The following is a 14,644-nucleotide window of genomic DNA, read 5'->3' as shown; positions in this document are numbered from 1 at the left end:
TGGCTCCACCCGACGTCGGAGATGGCGCCGATACTTCGGGATTCGCAGCGGTGGTAATGGCCAGACCGCAGACGACTGTGGTCGTATACGGATCAGTCACCTATACCCTCCTCATCACAAGAGGCACACGCTGCAGCGAATACTGAAACGTGGAAGCCATGACTTCCGCACTCGCGCTTGCGTCTCACTCCGGCCGCGGTCCTCAACACGCGGCCGGAAGACATTGCGATGATCCACCGTCACGGGCCACTTGACGCGGATCTTCGCACCTTGGACCCCTTTCGATGAAACCCTTGAATCTAGCGTCGCTCCAACTTCTCTCAGACAACAATCCTCCAGTCTCTCGTTATTTTGCATAGCGTTTGTGGCTCACTGTTCTGCTTTTCTCATAATGACGAGCATTGATCCATACTTGACAGAGCCAGATCTGATCTTGTTGCGCAATCTCTTTGAAGACAATGCCAGGGCATTCCGAACGCAAGCCAAGCATACCGAAGAACAGCACATAGATGATCACAAATCATCCAGCATAGCTTCAGGAGCAAACGACAGCGATGACTCAGCACTCCATCGCATGAAAGCATTGAACGACCCAACCAGTCCAGATTTCGAACCAACAGTATTCGCAACGTGGGATGCCAAGGACATACATCCGACTTTCCAGAAGTACTTGATCCAGCCATACATCAACGTCGCTTCGAACGTAGTACGGCATCCTACAGATGTGATCTTCCTGACACACATTTTGCTCTACCTTTCTGTGAACGTGCCAAGCGCAGTTTACCTTTACTACAACTTCACCTACCTCCATGGCATCGCTCACGTTGCCTTCACCTTCTGGTGCACCGGAGGCTTCACTCTCATGATGCACAACCACATCCACAACAACGGCGTTTTATCAAAAGGATGGGCATGGCTGGACCTGACCTTTCCCTACATCTTGGAACCACTAATGGGACATACCTGGGATTCATACTACTATCACCACGTGAAACACCACCACGTCGAAGGAAACGGCCCGGAAGACCTCTCCTCCACAATCCGCTACCAACGCGACAACGTCTGGCACTTCCTCCACTACCTCGGCCGCTTCCTCTTCCTCATCTGGCTCGACCTCCCACTCTACTTTCTCCGCAAAAACAAGACCAAGCTCGCCGCCAAATCCTTCTTCTCCGAAATCGCCAGCATGTCCTTCATGATCTTCATGACCACAAAAGTCCACTTCCGCGCCAGCATTTTCACCCTCATAATCCCCTTCATCCTCCTCCGCTTAGGCCTCATGATCGGAAACTGGGGCCAACACGCCCTGGTCGACGAAATCGAACCGGATTCCGATTTCCGTTCCAGCATAACATTAATCGACGTCCCCAGCAACCGCTTCTGCTTCAACGACGGCTACCACACAGCCCACCACCTCAATCCTCGCAGACACTGGCGCGATCAACCACTGCATTTCCTACAATCAAAGAAAGCTTACGCCGAAGGCCGCGCACTGGTCTTCCATAATATCGACTACCTAATGCTAACCTACCGCCTCCTCACAAAAGACTACGCGAAGCTCGCCGAATGTCTGGTCCCCATCGGCGAACAAATCGGAATGAGTCTGCAGGAAATCGCAGCAATGTTGAAAACGAAAACTAGAGCTTTTACAGAGGAGGAAATTCGAGAGAAGTTTGGAACGGCTTCTTCTTCTTCTTGTGCTACGATTTCCAAAATGATGAAGCAGGAGAAGGAAATGAAGATGAAGCCGAGGAGGAAATCTGTGGCGGTTTCGTGGAAAGCTGCGATTGTGAATGCGGGGGCTTTGGCGCCGAGTGCGCTTGGTTTGTTGGCTTTTGGGCCTTCGGGTGTGGAGGCGGAGGTTGCGAGGGGGCATGCGAAGGCGCAGTGAGGGAAGGTGAAGAGAGCGGGGGAACAGAATTTCAGTCAAGATCGTTTCGAGCAGAGGGACGTGATAGACATAGAATAGCATACGCGACTCCACAGATTGCGTCCTGGAAGGAAGGACGTCGGGAGAAAGACAAGGTATGCGGACATATGAACAAACACTGTGAACGTAGCCACCGTAGTACATTTCCATCTTGGCCTACAGTTTGTATCTCCCTGCGCCTTGCCCGCCAGTCTCATTGCGCGCCTCATTGCCCTCAACATCCGTAACCTGTCCCTTCTTTCCAATAACACGAACACCACCCTTCTTAAGATCACCAAGCATATCTTTCTTCGCCTTTTTAGCCTTGCTTTCCTTTGGCTTCCCATTCGCATCTTCCGCGTTCCCGCTAGCTTTCCGAATGCGTTCCTTTTCTCGTCGTCTTCTCCTCTTTCGTTCATCTTTATCAAGCTCTTCTCGTCCAGCAGGCAGCCCGGATTTGCCGACAACTTCAGACTTGTCAGTCTTGCTACCCTCGCCAGCTTTGTAAATTTCTTGAGGAGCCAGTTGACTTGCCCCGGCGACTTCACCGCCAGCTGAGGGTCGGGCATCTTCCATTGTGATGGCTGGTGCGTCAACACGGATGTCCATTTGAGGTGCTGGTGCTTTGGGTCTGAAGTTCCAGGATGAGAGGCTGTCGAGTTGACCACAGACTTCTTTCCATAGAGCTTCAATTTCTTTTTGCTCTTTTGCCAGTTTCTCGTCTTTGACATCCACGTAGTTTGGATCTGTTCTGCGAGAGTATTCTTCCTCGTACTCCTCAGCCAAGCCCTTCTTGCTCTTCGTGTCATCCAGCTCGAAGTCGAGTTTACCGCGCTTTCCGTTTCCAGTGGCAAGGTCGTCTGGTCGTCGCTTGATGATGTCTTGGAAGTCAAAGGCTAGAATTCGGCGCTTGATGAGACTTTCGATGTCTTCGCTGACTTCTGCGGTGATAACTGGTACAGGTTTTCCAGCTCTTTCGAAGTCCAGATCCTCTTCGAGAAGTGCATTGACAGGGCGGTCGGCCGCGCGCGCTTCACCTGAAAGCTGCCAGTCACGTTTGGCTACATTGGCAGCTTCGAGCTTCCGGATCTCTTCTTGTAGCTGTAGTTTTCGACGTTCATGCGCCGACCGACGGGATCGGGGATCAGCGGGATCAGGCTTCTCGTCTTCTTCCTCTTCTTCCTCATCTGACTCTTCAAACAGGTCACGGTGTACCGCATCCATAGTCCGCTGCATATCCTCTGGCTCTGCCCACTCTTCCTGTGCCGCACCGTTTGTCGACTTCGAAGCAGACGCCTCGGGAAAGTTGTGCGGGTTCGGTCGCCCCTTCTTGTTCTTGCGCTTTTTCTGTGCTGGCGGCGCAAAGAAGTCCTTGTACATTATGCTGTTGGTGTTTCCCATGCCGCCCATTGCATCCATGTCTCCAACGCCCTCGCCATCTTCATCTTCGTCTTCGCTCTCTGCGTCAGGGTCGCCAAATGTAGGCCCATCTTCTTCGTCTTCGCTCTCCTCATCGTCAGCGCCGGCGTTACCTGTCGCTCCAGCTGAAGCTTGTGCCATGGGGTCTGCATCAAAGTCGATTTCCTCGTCATCCTCTTCCACTTCGGCTTCACCCCGGAAATCCTGCTGCTCCAAGAACTCGGATTGTTTATTGAAGTCGTCGATTGAGAAAAAGCCGTCGTTCAAGCCAAATTTGTCTTCCACGAACTCTGCTGCTGGCTCCTCTGCTTCATCTTCATCCTCGTCCAGCTCCATCTCGTCAAAATCGTCGTGCATATCGCCATCCAAATCCAGCTCGTCTTCTTCGTCCTCATCCTCGTCAGAATGATATTCCTCCTCGCCGTCGTCCACTCCCTCGACTTCATAGTCCACACCTTCCACTCCTAGGTCCTCGTCCTCCTCACCCAAGCCTGACTGCGCATCAACACCGTCCTCATCGCTGTCTTCCTCGAGTTGTTCCTGCACTTTCTCATATTCGCGCTGGACTTCGTCCGTCGCTGCGTCGAGTACTCTCCGTGCTTGCTCCCACACCTGCTCAACACTGAAGCCGTCTGTATGGATCTGCTTCAACCGTAACACTTCCTCGTCGCCGCCCTCGCCTCGCTTCCTCTTCTTGCGAGACTCCTTTAATCGTTGCTGCTGCTCAGTACTGATGTCCTTCGCCAGCGGGTCGAGAATGTTTTTCAGGTATGCGACGGCATCGGTGTAGAGGGGCAAATCCGGCTGTAAAAATTTATGGGATTCCGCCTCCAAGGTCGGCAGGAATGTTGTCGCCGCCATGCTGCTGAGTGTGCTGTCGTTCGCCGCTCTGCTCTGCTCTTGGAACCATCTCAAAAATTGAAGCAGGTCGGCATTTGACCCCTGCTAGCGCAAAACTCAATTTGGTTGACCACGGAATACTTCCGGTTCGATGCTTGCTTCTTGCTTCAGCCTCCCACCAACGATCTTCAGTCCTTCCGCTTTGCAGCATTGTCATGCACCACGAGCCAAGCGTGCTGCTCCACGGGAGCGGAACATGCACGAGCTATATCTGACTTCAATGTATCCTCTTGACAAGTATCAATTATTCCAGTTTCATGAGCAATCATGTTAGCCAAGACTCTCTCCTCCGTCCTTGACCACTTCTCCTCGTCTACATTGTTATCTCCTTCTACACTGATCGTCATAGCTCTGGGCTGGCTGTCGCTACACCTTGTACTGACATGGCAGAGATTGCGCGCCATACCTGGTCCCTCCTTCGCAAAATTCACTGACCTTTACCGCCTACTGGTCGTCTGGCGAAGAGACTCACACGACACGTATCTCGAATTGCACAAGAAGCATGGCGATTTGGTCCGGATCGGTCCCAACTGCGTCAGTATATCCAAACCGGAGGTTATAAACACTATCTATGGCATATCGGTCAAAGCATCCAAGTCAGACTTCTATTCCGTCTGGCAGAATATTGTCAATGGCAAGCGAACGGCTAGTCTCGTCTTTACGACTGATGAGCAGCAACATGCCACGATGAAGCGACCAATCGCTAGCGCGTATAGCCTCAGCACGCTTGTAGAGTTTGAGCCTCTTATAGACTCAACGACAGCGGTCTTCCTGGATAGAGTGGACCAACTTTTTGCAACGACTGGTAAAGAGTGTGACCTTGGAACCTGGTTGCAGTGGTGAGTGAGGCAGAAAGGAGTTTGGATACAGGGGCAGTACTGAGCTCGTCATAGGTACGCGTTCGACGTGATCGGAGAATTGACATTGTCGAAACGCCTAGGATTTCTGGAGCGAGCGGAAGACGTCGAGAATATCGCTGACTCCATAGCAGCAAACTTTGATCGATGCTCAGTTCTTGGGCAGATGCCTTGGCTCGACGAGTGGATCTACAAGAGCCGACTCTTCCAAAGGATTTTCGTGAAGGGCAGAATGAACCCTATACTCGCATTCGGTCAGCGACGACTCCAGGAAAGACTGGATAGCAAAGACAATGGAGAATCTATGGAAGTGCCAAATCTGAACGATGCTGAACTTAACGAGAAAGTTTTACATGGCACACTTCCGAGCAAGCCAGACTTCCTTTCGCGATTTCTCAAACTTCACGATGAGCAGCCAGAAGTTGTCACGAATCAGGCGTTGTTGGCATACCTCTTCATTAACATCAATGCGGGCTCCGATACTATTGCATCAACAACGCGAGCCATCTTCTACTACTTGCTGAAGAATCCGTCGACGCTGGACAAACTTCGAGAAGAGTTGGAGGAGGCGCAGAAGCAAGACAAGCTCACAACACCCCTACCGACATGGACAGAGGTGCAAGCCCTACCATACTTGAACGCAGTCATCAAGGAAGGCCTGCGTTTCAACCCGGCTCTTGCACTGCCACTAGAGCGCGTCACTCCTGCCAATGGCTTTCAACTTGGCGAGACTTTTATCCCTCCAGGAACGATCGTGGGCGTAAATCCCTGGGTTTTGCACCGCGATACGCGAATCTTTGGCTCTGACGCAGAAGCCTGGAACCCTGATCGATGGCTTTCTGGAGATTCCGAACAAGTGAAATACATGGACCATCACATTCTCTCCTTCGGCGCAGGCAAAAGGACGTGTCTTGGCAGGAATATCGCTATGCTCGAGATGTCGAAACTGGTCCCAGCCATGGTGTTCCGCTATGACATGAAGTTGAAGGAGCCGAAGAAGGATTGGAAACTAATCAACGCATGGGCTGTCAGGCAAGAAGGCCTCGATGTCACGCTTGCTAAGCGGTAATCATAAAAGCTTAACGCATTGATCTGGTGACCAGAGGAGTGACTGGCTCTGCGTGGCCATGAACGGTTCTCGGACTTGTGGCCTCGCCTGTCCTTAGAAAACGAGTGGGAAATATTCAACCAGAAGTCCCTCCCCCGCTTTTTCATGCACATTTCTTCATGTGAGACTGCAACACAACTTGGCACCTTCAAGCAGAAGTAGCCAGGCCCGAGCCACTCGAACGACAGCAGCAAAGGTCAGCTAGACGACTCGGATTACTAGAAGCATGGCTGCTTTGAGGAGTGATCAATCGCGAGCCACTCGAGGGGAAGTAGCAAAGGAGAGCTGGTTCACTCGTATCACCAGGAGCATGACTGCTCTGAGAAATGATCGACCCCGAGCCGCTTCGAAGGGAGAAGCAAAGCTCGGCTTGTTCACACGCTTCATCAGAAGCATGACTTCTCGGAAAGATGATCAAGCCCAAGCCACGCGGACGAAGGAAGCAGAGGTTAGCTCATCCACTCGAGTTACCAGAAGCATGAGTCCTCCGAAGAGTGATCCATTCCTACTTCTCAAGCTTCCATTAGAACTCTTCGAGAACGTGCTCGAATTCTGCGACGCAGACTCCATGAGCTCCCTTCGGCTCACCAGTCATCTTCTGGAGCGACAAACCTACCACGAGTGGACTCGTCGCCGCCAAACTGTCGAGTTCAATTCTCACCATGACGAACCAGAGGTGTACGCCCAAATCCTGGAAGCCTGTCCTCAACTCGGTGCCAAAGTTACCCGCCTTATCCTCGCGTCACCAGACGGACACGTACCTAACAGTCCCTGGCGCAGAATACCTCTTCTCGCCATCCTGCCTCAACTCACCAAACACCTGCCGAACCTCCAACACTTGGAAATCAGATACTGGGCTCTACAATACAACCTCCCGTCACTCGCCGAATTAGCGCCAATCTTCGAGAGAACAAAGATCAACAATCTCACACTCCACCGCTGTGTCCTGTACGGTTCAGATCTGAGAGCTCTGCTCGGCACACCTCTCGTTGCCCCCGACCACACTCTTCTCAAGGAGTGCAGTATGATGGGTACTCTAGTCACCACTCTCTCGATACAAGGCACTAGTATTCCCACAGTGAGGACCGAGCACTCCTTCAGCGTTGGAGTCCAAGGTGTTAACTTTCCGAACGTCATTCGAGCGGTTTTCCCTTTTCGTGAGTTTGAGGGATTGAAGTATGAGATTCTCGCGCCTACGGGAAGGAGAGTTTTCGAGGTTGGGGGTTATGCGCCGATTAATGAGAAAAGGGAGCAGGTGGTTGAGGAGGTGAGAATTGTGAAGGTTGTGTAGGGCGAGATGCGCAAACCTCAACATCATGCACGTCTTCCTCGAAGGAATGGAGGTTCTCGAGCCAATGAGGCTGGCTACGAGCAGAAAATGCGGCTCAGATGTCTTTCAGAGACGTGGTTACGGGTGTGGCTTTCTCTGAATCGAGAGTGAAGTCTGTGCTTGTCGGTATTGTGTTGATCTGGGAGTATGCTGTCACGTCCTGGAGGAGATGACATCGCCGTCCGTCTATTGCACTCATTTTTTGCCTCAATATACTCAGAACGAATACAATCCACTGTGTAACGTTGAGTCTCAAGTCTCTGACTATCTACTCTTGCATAATAGCGCGAGATGCGTATATATTGATTCAATATAACATGTACAATTGCTTCACGCAAAGCTAGCTGATCCGCCCACACGGGCACCTGGAAATGCGCCATCCGTCATTTGCCAGAGTTCCAAATTCACCACATGAACCTCTGTAGCTTCCCCGGCTCACTAGGCCACTCGAACGTCCAATTCAGGAAGATGTACCCCGTTGCCGCGTTGATGATCAAGAACCATACCGTCTCTACTACGACTCGATAATCGTATGCCTTCAGAACAGCGCTCCAGCTCCTCTCTTTGGCAACCTGCTTATCTCGAGTCTCGTTGACCGCATACAACGGCAGATGCATTCGCCACATGATGAACGGAATGATGCAATATCTCGGCTCAACCAAGGGCGCGCTGCACAGCGTAAGAGCTGTTGTCGCGAGATTGATCAGCACAAAAGAGACCATTGGCGTGCTTTTGCCGTCTGGGATCCGCGAAGGATCTCGCGAAGCGTCCGTGATGGCGTTGTGTTTCAGAGTATCTCTTGTGGTGTCGTTGGCACTCGCTGCACGATCCTCAGATCGACTTCTGTTGTCCTTTGCAGTGAGACCCATGTTGCTATAGGGAGCTTCTCCGCGTGATGAGATGCAGGCCCAAGCTGTGAGGACATAGATTGGTGCTGCAAGGTAGCGAACCCACTGAGGTCGGAGCAGCCTTTTGAAGACGTAGAAGACGTAGTGTCGGTTGTCGGCTAGCATGAATGGGTGTACGATGGTGTTGAAATGCACGGTCGCTAGGGCGAGAATCGTGAAGGCGAGGATCAGATATGTTCGAGGCAAGAAATTGCGGCGTTTGAACACGAGTAGTGGCTCCAGGGGCAAGACCTGCCCAATTCTGGAGACCAGTGTGAGAGCACCCATCATGAAGTGAGGTAAAAGCAGGGGCCACGAGAAGAACGTGATGAACGGCCAGATATAGAGCATCTGGGGCAGGTTGATGGTGGCGATGTGATTGCTCTTGTCTCCTAGAACAACGCCCCCGTTCCATAGGATGAAGCTTGCAAATACGGCGATCAATGCCAGGTATGGTGACAGTGCGAGCACGATACTCATGATACGTTTCGGTTGGGTGGCGGCTTTGAGACCACAGGCGGCGATGGACACGATAGCGCGGATGTAGTCTGTATCCGGTCAGCTCTCACCCTAGCCGATCGTCTTGTATGCTAACCTTCAATGAACGCATCGCGCACGGGGGGATCGTAGATCACATTCATTTTCCAGCTCGTCTTTGCCACGCTCCAAGTCGAGTCGCCGAACCCTTCAGCCCTCTTGTACATCGACTGTTTGACAACACGATGACCTTGATCGAGCTCAATGACCAACTTCAATGCCAAAGGTGCGACAGCAACCCAGAAAATGTTAGTCTGTCTGAAGGACAGGCTCGCAACTCCCAGAATAACTTGCAGCAGCGCGTCGACAGAGGATAAGTCTCTCCTGGCAATGCTTCGCAGGAAGAACCAGTAGAAGATCGTCCATGATAGCGTAGATGCTATATCGGTGTAGTACAGGGCTGAGAAGAAGAAGAGCGGCGGGAAGAGAACAATGTTCAGCGAGCTGTGCACAGCTAGCAGGCCGCTCAGATAGCCATTCTGGCCGTTGGATTTCCGCCGAACGTTGTAAGTGGCTATGAGCGCCAGCAACAATGCCACCAAGCATGCAGCATTGACAGCCCTCAATGATCCCACTCCACATCCGAGAAGAGGCTGTGCGAGATAGGAGATCAGGTAGAGTCCAGGTGGAGTTGTGAGCTTGGGATCCCAAATGTGCCACCTCCCTGCGCAGTAGTGTTGTGCTTGTGGTATGTGAAAGATCTCATCCTGCAAGAGATAGTGAGATGAAAGTACTTACCTTCATAGCAGCGACGTACATACCAGATAGGGCTCCTGGACAGCACTGTCGACTGCTTTGAGCCAGATTGCAAGAGGCGCGAGAAGAGATGCCACTGCAGTCGCCATGTTGCTCAACAGAGTGTAGTTGCTGTCCGCAATGGTGACGCTGATCGATCTCTTCTCACCCTTCGGACATTCGCCCGAGAGTGTGATGTCGTTGGCAGCAGAGACCAGGACCAGGGAGGAAAGTGGAATACATGTCATGATCTTGGCACCAGGCTGTGATTGGCTGCGCGTGACACGAAACGAACGAGACGCGCTCCAGAAACACATCCCACTTTGCGGTTCGAACTCTTCTGCATCAGCGACGAACTTCTTCGGCTTGCTGTCAGATATGCACCAAGACACACGATGGCTCTCCCACTTCCTTCCGGCCTCACGCCAAACGAAGTCGGTTTTCTCTGCGAAATGGAACTCGTCACGGTGATCCCCCGCCAAAGACTCGAAGGACTTGAGCTGCTAGGTGTGAGTTGAAATCCTACCTAGCCGAGACAGCGTAAGAGGCTGGAACAAATACTCTACTCCTTATCTTCCAGTCACTAACACAAATTGTACACATAGGGCCCTACAGAACGCCTCAATCCGCCCTTCCCAGCCCAACTCCCCCTTTGGCTCGCCCTCCTCCTCAAACGCCAAAAACGAGCCAACATTTTCCCACCGCCCTGGCTTTCTCCCGCCTCTCTCCAATCAATTCTCGAGTTCGAGACCGATCCCAGACTCGCAGGTGCCTTAGCACCAGGTCCCGACCTCCCAGAATCTACAGGCGTCAGTCTGCCCAACGAACCCTACCTCAAACACGAAAGCTTGGAGATCAGCAGTCCTTTCATAAAAGACAGCAGTACAAGTCGAGCGCAGCAGGAACGCCTTCCATATCATTGGAATGAGCTCGGTTTCTTATTACTCACGCATGCGAGCGATGATTTCGAGGATCCGGATACTGTGAGGAGGCTATTGCGAGATTTGAGAGAAGTGCGAATGAGTAAACTGAGGAAAGGTTTCAAGGCTTTAGAAGCAGGTGCTGGATTGAAAGTTAATGGAGTTGGAGGGATGGAAGTTGCAGAGATCAGAGGATTTGTGGGTGGTGTAGTCGATGGACTGAGGTGAGTAGATCCGCTTCCGAGGGCGGGATCTCTCGAGCTATCTGGATTTGACTGACAAGAATGTTTTGCAGAAAATTGAACGAGCCACGCGAAGATGCACAAAAGGAGCAGGAAGCCGATGGCCAGGATGCTCTGGGCGGGAGCGGAAACTACCAGGATGATGATGACGACATGGAACTATAGCAATGAGGAAAGGAGGACAGCGATGCCGCCATGCTCTGGATCGACAATGTCGAAGCATAGTGGTACGCGATGTTCCACGATATGCCCTGTGCACAGTGTCCCCTCTGCTACGAGTCGATGACGACTCGATACTTTGGTAGGGCGGGAAGTACAAGCAAAATGCAACACACCGTCCCCACACTTTGTATGGGCCACAAGGCGGCGGCCCAGAATTGTAGAACATGCGTGAATCTGTCAAGACGAAAGACGATAAGGGGGAGGTTGAACTGCGGTACGAGATGCACATACGCAACCTCTCAAGCGAGGAGCTTTCCGCTTCATCAATTGTTACATCGTCTGCATATATACCATACATTTTTGCGAAACTGTACGACGCCTGCCACGCGTCGCCATCAACACTGATACAGTCGTACAAACGGCCTCGTCCTACAGACCACTCCAGAACATCGGCCGGCTCGGCTCAGCCTTCATCAGCTTCTAGCATGTGTGCGTCTCAATAGCCGAAGTTGCACAAGAACGGGGACGCCGACACGCTGTGGCCCGAGAATGCGGACTGTTTCGCGACGTCCGCGCGCGGGAAACTTTAAGCGCGGGTCATATTTCAAACGCGTTTACAGCTTTCCTTCGCGGCTGTCGCGCGGCAAGTGAAAATGATCCTGGCTCGATACCGGTGGGCCGCTTCGGGCGTGGCTTATTTTTCTTGTGGCATGCATTGCAGATTTCGCTACACATTCGCTTGGAGACCGGCTCGCTTCCTGTGGGATTGTCTCCACAATGTTGAATTTATTTTTGTCCAACCTGTTGTTGCTGTTGCTGCGCTGCGAATTTCGCCTACTGATTCATGCTTCCATTGGAGGTGGTGCCGGGGTTTCGCCTTGTCTGACCCAAGTAGAGATTCCAACATTGGGGTCCACATCTGGCCACTGGAAGTTGTTAGCATAGACTTAGCCCATTTCTCAAAGAGGCAGTCCGCAGTTCTCGTTGGGTGGAGACCGAGGAAGGATTTGGCACTACGTCCAATTTCTCTCTCTGAGGAAATGTCTTGCGGCAAAAGGAAACTTACGTCTTTCTTGATCGCATCTTGGATCTTGACAATCGAATTCCGAGGGCCAGGAACCGCGCCGTGGACCACCACAATGCCATTTTCCGGGTCAACTTTCATGACCTTGAGGTTTTGGACCGTATGTCTTTCCGCTCCCATACGTCCAGCCATCTTCTTTCCGGGTAAAACTCTCGAACCAGAACCTTGGGAAGCACCGGCAGAACCCATCGCACGATGCGTCAAACTGGTACCGTGCGAGGCAGGCTGACCGCCGAAACCCCACCGCTTCATGCCACCTGCAAACCCCATACCGCGTGTCACACCGCGTGCGTCGATGTATTGTCCTTCCTGGAACAAGTCGGCTGAAATGACCGATCCGACCTTTGGTAGGCCTTCCTCATTCTTCACGCGAAACTCGGCGACTTCTTTCTTAATTGGTACTCCTTGTGCGGCGAAATGCCCTCTTTCAGGCCGCGTCACGTTTCGTGCCTCTTTTGTTCCAAAGCCGACCTGAACGGCCCAGTAGCCATGTATCTCCCGTCGTTTGTGACTGATGACCTGGCATCTATCCAACTGTAGCACTGTGCAGGCTTCGCGTTTTGCTGTGGTAGGGTTGTATATGCCGGTCATGCCCTTCTTGATTGCTATCGCTCCTGTGCGAAGCGGGAAGTTGTGTTCTCTCCTCTCGAAAGCGGCTTTGGCGCTTGCCTGGAGCGTTGGTAGATTCTTGCCATGATTGAACTTGTGTACTTTCTTGGGAGGCGCTATCGAACGTATCGTGCGGATGAACTGGCGGGATATCGCTGGGCACAGGAATCTGGGCGGTAGCGCGAGCGCTATTGATGACGCTTTTGGAGGCATGGCGTGGATGATGTCTGTTGTTCACGCCCAATGGCGATGTTGCGTGTAGCAGTGCTGAGGGTGCACTGCGGAGGACTCCGCGCATGTTCGGGGGTTCCACGACTTTTGCACGCACAAGCGCACCTCGACGGCTGGCAGGCAGAGCAGAAGGACACACTCTACGCAAGCAGGAAGCATTTTCTGCAACGACTTTCTCGTCTCATCGGAGCGCAATGGGAGACATTCTCGAGCTGTTTGAATCACTCTCTAACCGCCTGTTCTACAACTTCACGCTCGTTCATGCAAATCACTGCCAAATTGAAGGTTCTCTCATGCACAGATCGACCATGAGATGGTGTGACCTTGCTGCAAGATGTCGCAGTCGTATCGCAGCCCTTGTTGATCTCGAGACGTCGAGCTTGGGCGGCAGTGCGTCTCTTGCTGAATGCAGCCATCCATGCACATCGAAGCGGCAGCTGTGCGGTGCTCTTCCCCGTGAAGAACCAACGCAGATGCACGTGGACAAGACAACCTGGTGTTGTCCGCCTCGTTCAACGGACAGCTCATCGATGACACTTCTTGGTCATGGTTATCTAAATCGCCAGAAGCTCCTACAATCGCGTCAAGGCGCCTAGCCACCATTCAGGATCTCACCGCGGCAAGCAAAGCTGCCCGAATCCACGATTGCAGCGCACTGGCGAACTCACGTGTGCAGATCCGCAGCGCTGCTGCAGCCAGATGCACCATAATTTACCGTTGGAAAGGTAGCTCCAACAACGGCAACTTCCACCTTTGCACGGCCTTAGTTGCGTATGCATACCATGCCTTCTATAGCAGATCAAGAGCCCTTCATCGGCAATTTTCGATCCGCAATCGCGAATTGTTCGTCTATCAGATACGAAGACACCCTTCTTCAAGCCACAGCTTATAGCTTCGACATTTGCTCACGCCCAGCTGCTGCTCATGGCTCAGATTGGGCATCGTCGGCTTGATCGGGCGAAGTGCTTTCCGGCAGTCTGGAAACGAGACTGACGGTGCGGCTGAATGGTGTCTTTTTGATCTTTCTGGCAACGTGACTGGTTGCGTTGAGGCACTCCGTCACAGGGTGCATCGCGATCAGGCCATCCGCTGCTGAAAGTCGCCCTTCTCCTGTTCCTCATCGCTGCGAGATTTTGTCCTGCGCAAGTGCCAGCGAGTCAAGACGGCATACAACTGCTGCACGATACGATGGTTATCCACGCTGTCGGTGTTCGCGCCGCAGGTGACTGCATAGAGGGCGAAATAAGGCACAGCTCCGCGAAGCCGTGCCGTCGCGGAACACGCATGACAGGGCCGCCTCCCCACTCTTTTACGCAATTTTGTAGAATTGAATTCAGAGCTCGACCGGGGTGCTCGACGTGCTAGGCGCGCGAGCTCGGCAGGTCACCCATGCACGCCATTATCATTCGTTGGAGTGGCGCCTGCGACGACACACAGCTGCAGAGACGCCAGACACAGCTCTCAGCAGCAGCAGAACATCGTCGACGTCGATGATGCGGGTGTAGCGATGGGGGAATGCGGCACCGCCGTTACCAACGTGGCACAGGACAGGCCTGATAAGCGCGTGGCACCCCTTCTCATCCTGGTTGCTCGCCCACCACATCTGATAACCCGCGCTAGCGCCGCTATGCTGGCCGAAAGCAGGCCGCCCGGGGATGGGTGTGCTGTGCCTCGAGCGTGTATGCTCCACGCTGGTTCGCGAGGTGTTGGATGT

The 14,644-nt window shown here is 52.7% G+C and overlaps 7 protein-coding genes across 7 annotated transcripts; 4 read left to right on the top strand and 3 right to left on the bottom strand.

Moving 5' to 3' along the window:
• Positions 1–391: 391 nt before the first annotated feature.
• On the top strand, positions 392–1,891 carry CKM354_000772300 (uncharacterized protein; the record flags this gene model as incomplete). Its single annotated transcript, XM_044803079.1, has 1 exon — positions 392–1,891. One exon carries the CDS (start codon positions 392–394, stop codon positions 1,889–1,891), a length of 1,500 nt encoding a protein of 499 aa, XP_044659014.1.
• A 195-nt stretch (positions 1,892–2,086) lies between these two features.
• Positions 2,087–4,189, bottom strand: CKM354_000772200 (rRNA-processing protein MPP10; the record flags this gene model as incomplete). Its single annotated transcript, XM_044803078.1, has 1 exon — positions 2,087–4,189. One exon carries the CDS (start codon positions 4,187–4,189, stop codon positions 2,087–2,089), a length of 2,103 nt encoding a protein of 700 aa, XP_044659013.1.
• Positions 4,190–4,495: 306 nt separating this feature from the next.
• CKM354_000772100 (uncharacterized protein) lies at positions 4,496–6,154 on the top strand (the record flags this gene model as incomplete). Its single annotated transcript, XM_044803077.1, has 2 exons — positions 4,496–5,067; positions 5,122–6,154. 2 exons carry the CDS (start codon positions 4,496–4,498, stop codon positions 6,152–6,154), a joined length of 1,605 nt encoding a protein of 534 aa, XP_044659012.1.
• Positions 6,155–6,503: 349 nt separating this feature from the next.
• Positions 6,504–7,484, top strand: CKM354_000772000 (uncharacterized protein; the record flags this gene model as incomplete). Its single annotated transcript, XM_044803076.1, has 1 exon — positions 6,504–7,484. One exon carries the CDS (start codon positions 6,504–6,506, stop codon positions 7,482–7,484), a length of 981 nt encoding a protein of 326 aa, XP_044659011.1.
• A 443-nt stretch (positions 7,485–7,927) lies between these two features.
• CKM354_000771900 (dolichyl-P-Glc:Glc(2)Man(9)GlcNAc(2)-PP-dolichol alpha-1,2- glucosyltransferase) lies at positions 7,928–9,792 on the bottom strand (the record flags this gene model as incomplete). The annotated part of the gene is made up of 3 exons (XM_044803075.1): positions 7,928–8,958; positions 9,006–9,654; positions 9,709–9,792. The coding sequence occupies 3 exons, from the start codon at positions 9,790–9,792 to the stop codon at positions 7,928–7,930; spliced, it is 1,764 nt and encodes a 587-aa protein (XP_044659010.1).
• Positions 9,793–10,077: 285 nt separating this feature from the next.
• Positions 10,078–11,009, top strand: CKM354_000771800 (uncharacterized protein; the record flags this gene model as incomplete). The annotated part of the gene is made up of 3 exons (XM_044803074.1): positions 10,078–10,191; positions 10,288–10,826; positions 10,898–11,009. 3 exons carry the CDS (start codon positions 10,078–10,080, stop codon positions 11,007–11,009), a joined length of 765 nt encoding a protein of 254 aa, XP_044659009.1.
• An 839-nt stretch (positions 11,010–11,848) lies between these two features.
• CKM354_000771700 (mitochondrial 54S ribosomal protein YmL9) lies at positions 11,849–12,912 on the bottom strand (the record flags this gene model as incomplete). Its single annotated transcript, XM_044803073.1, has 2 exons — positions 11,849–11,932; positions 12,073–12,912. The coding sequence occupies 2 exons, from the start codon at positions 12,910–12,912 to the stop codon at positions 11,849–11,851; spliced, it is 924 nt and encodes a 307-aa protein (XP_044659008.1).
• Positions 12,913–14,644: the final 1,732 nt, after the last annotated feature.

Source organism: Cercospora kikuchii (assembly GCF_019650295.1).
Source record: "Cercospora kikuchii DNA, contig_00004, whole genome shotgun sequence".
NCBI classification, from domain to species: domain Eukaryota; kingdom Fungi; phylum Ascomycota; class Dothideomycetes; order Mycosphaerellales; family Mycosphaerellaceae; genus Cercospora; species Cercospora kikuchii.
The sequence above is the reverse complement of the archived record's forward strand: the minus strand, read 5'-3'. Positions and strand labels throughout refer to the sequence as shown.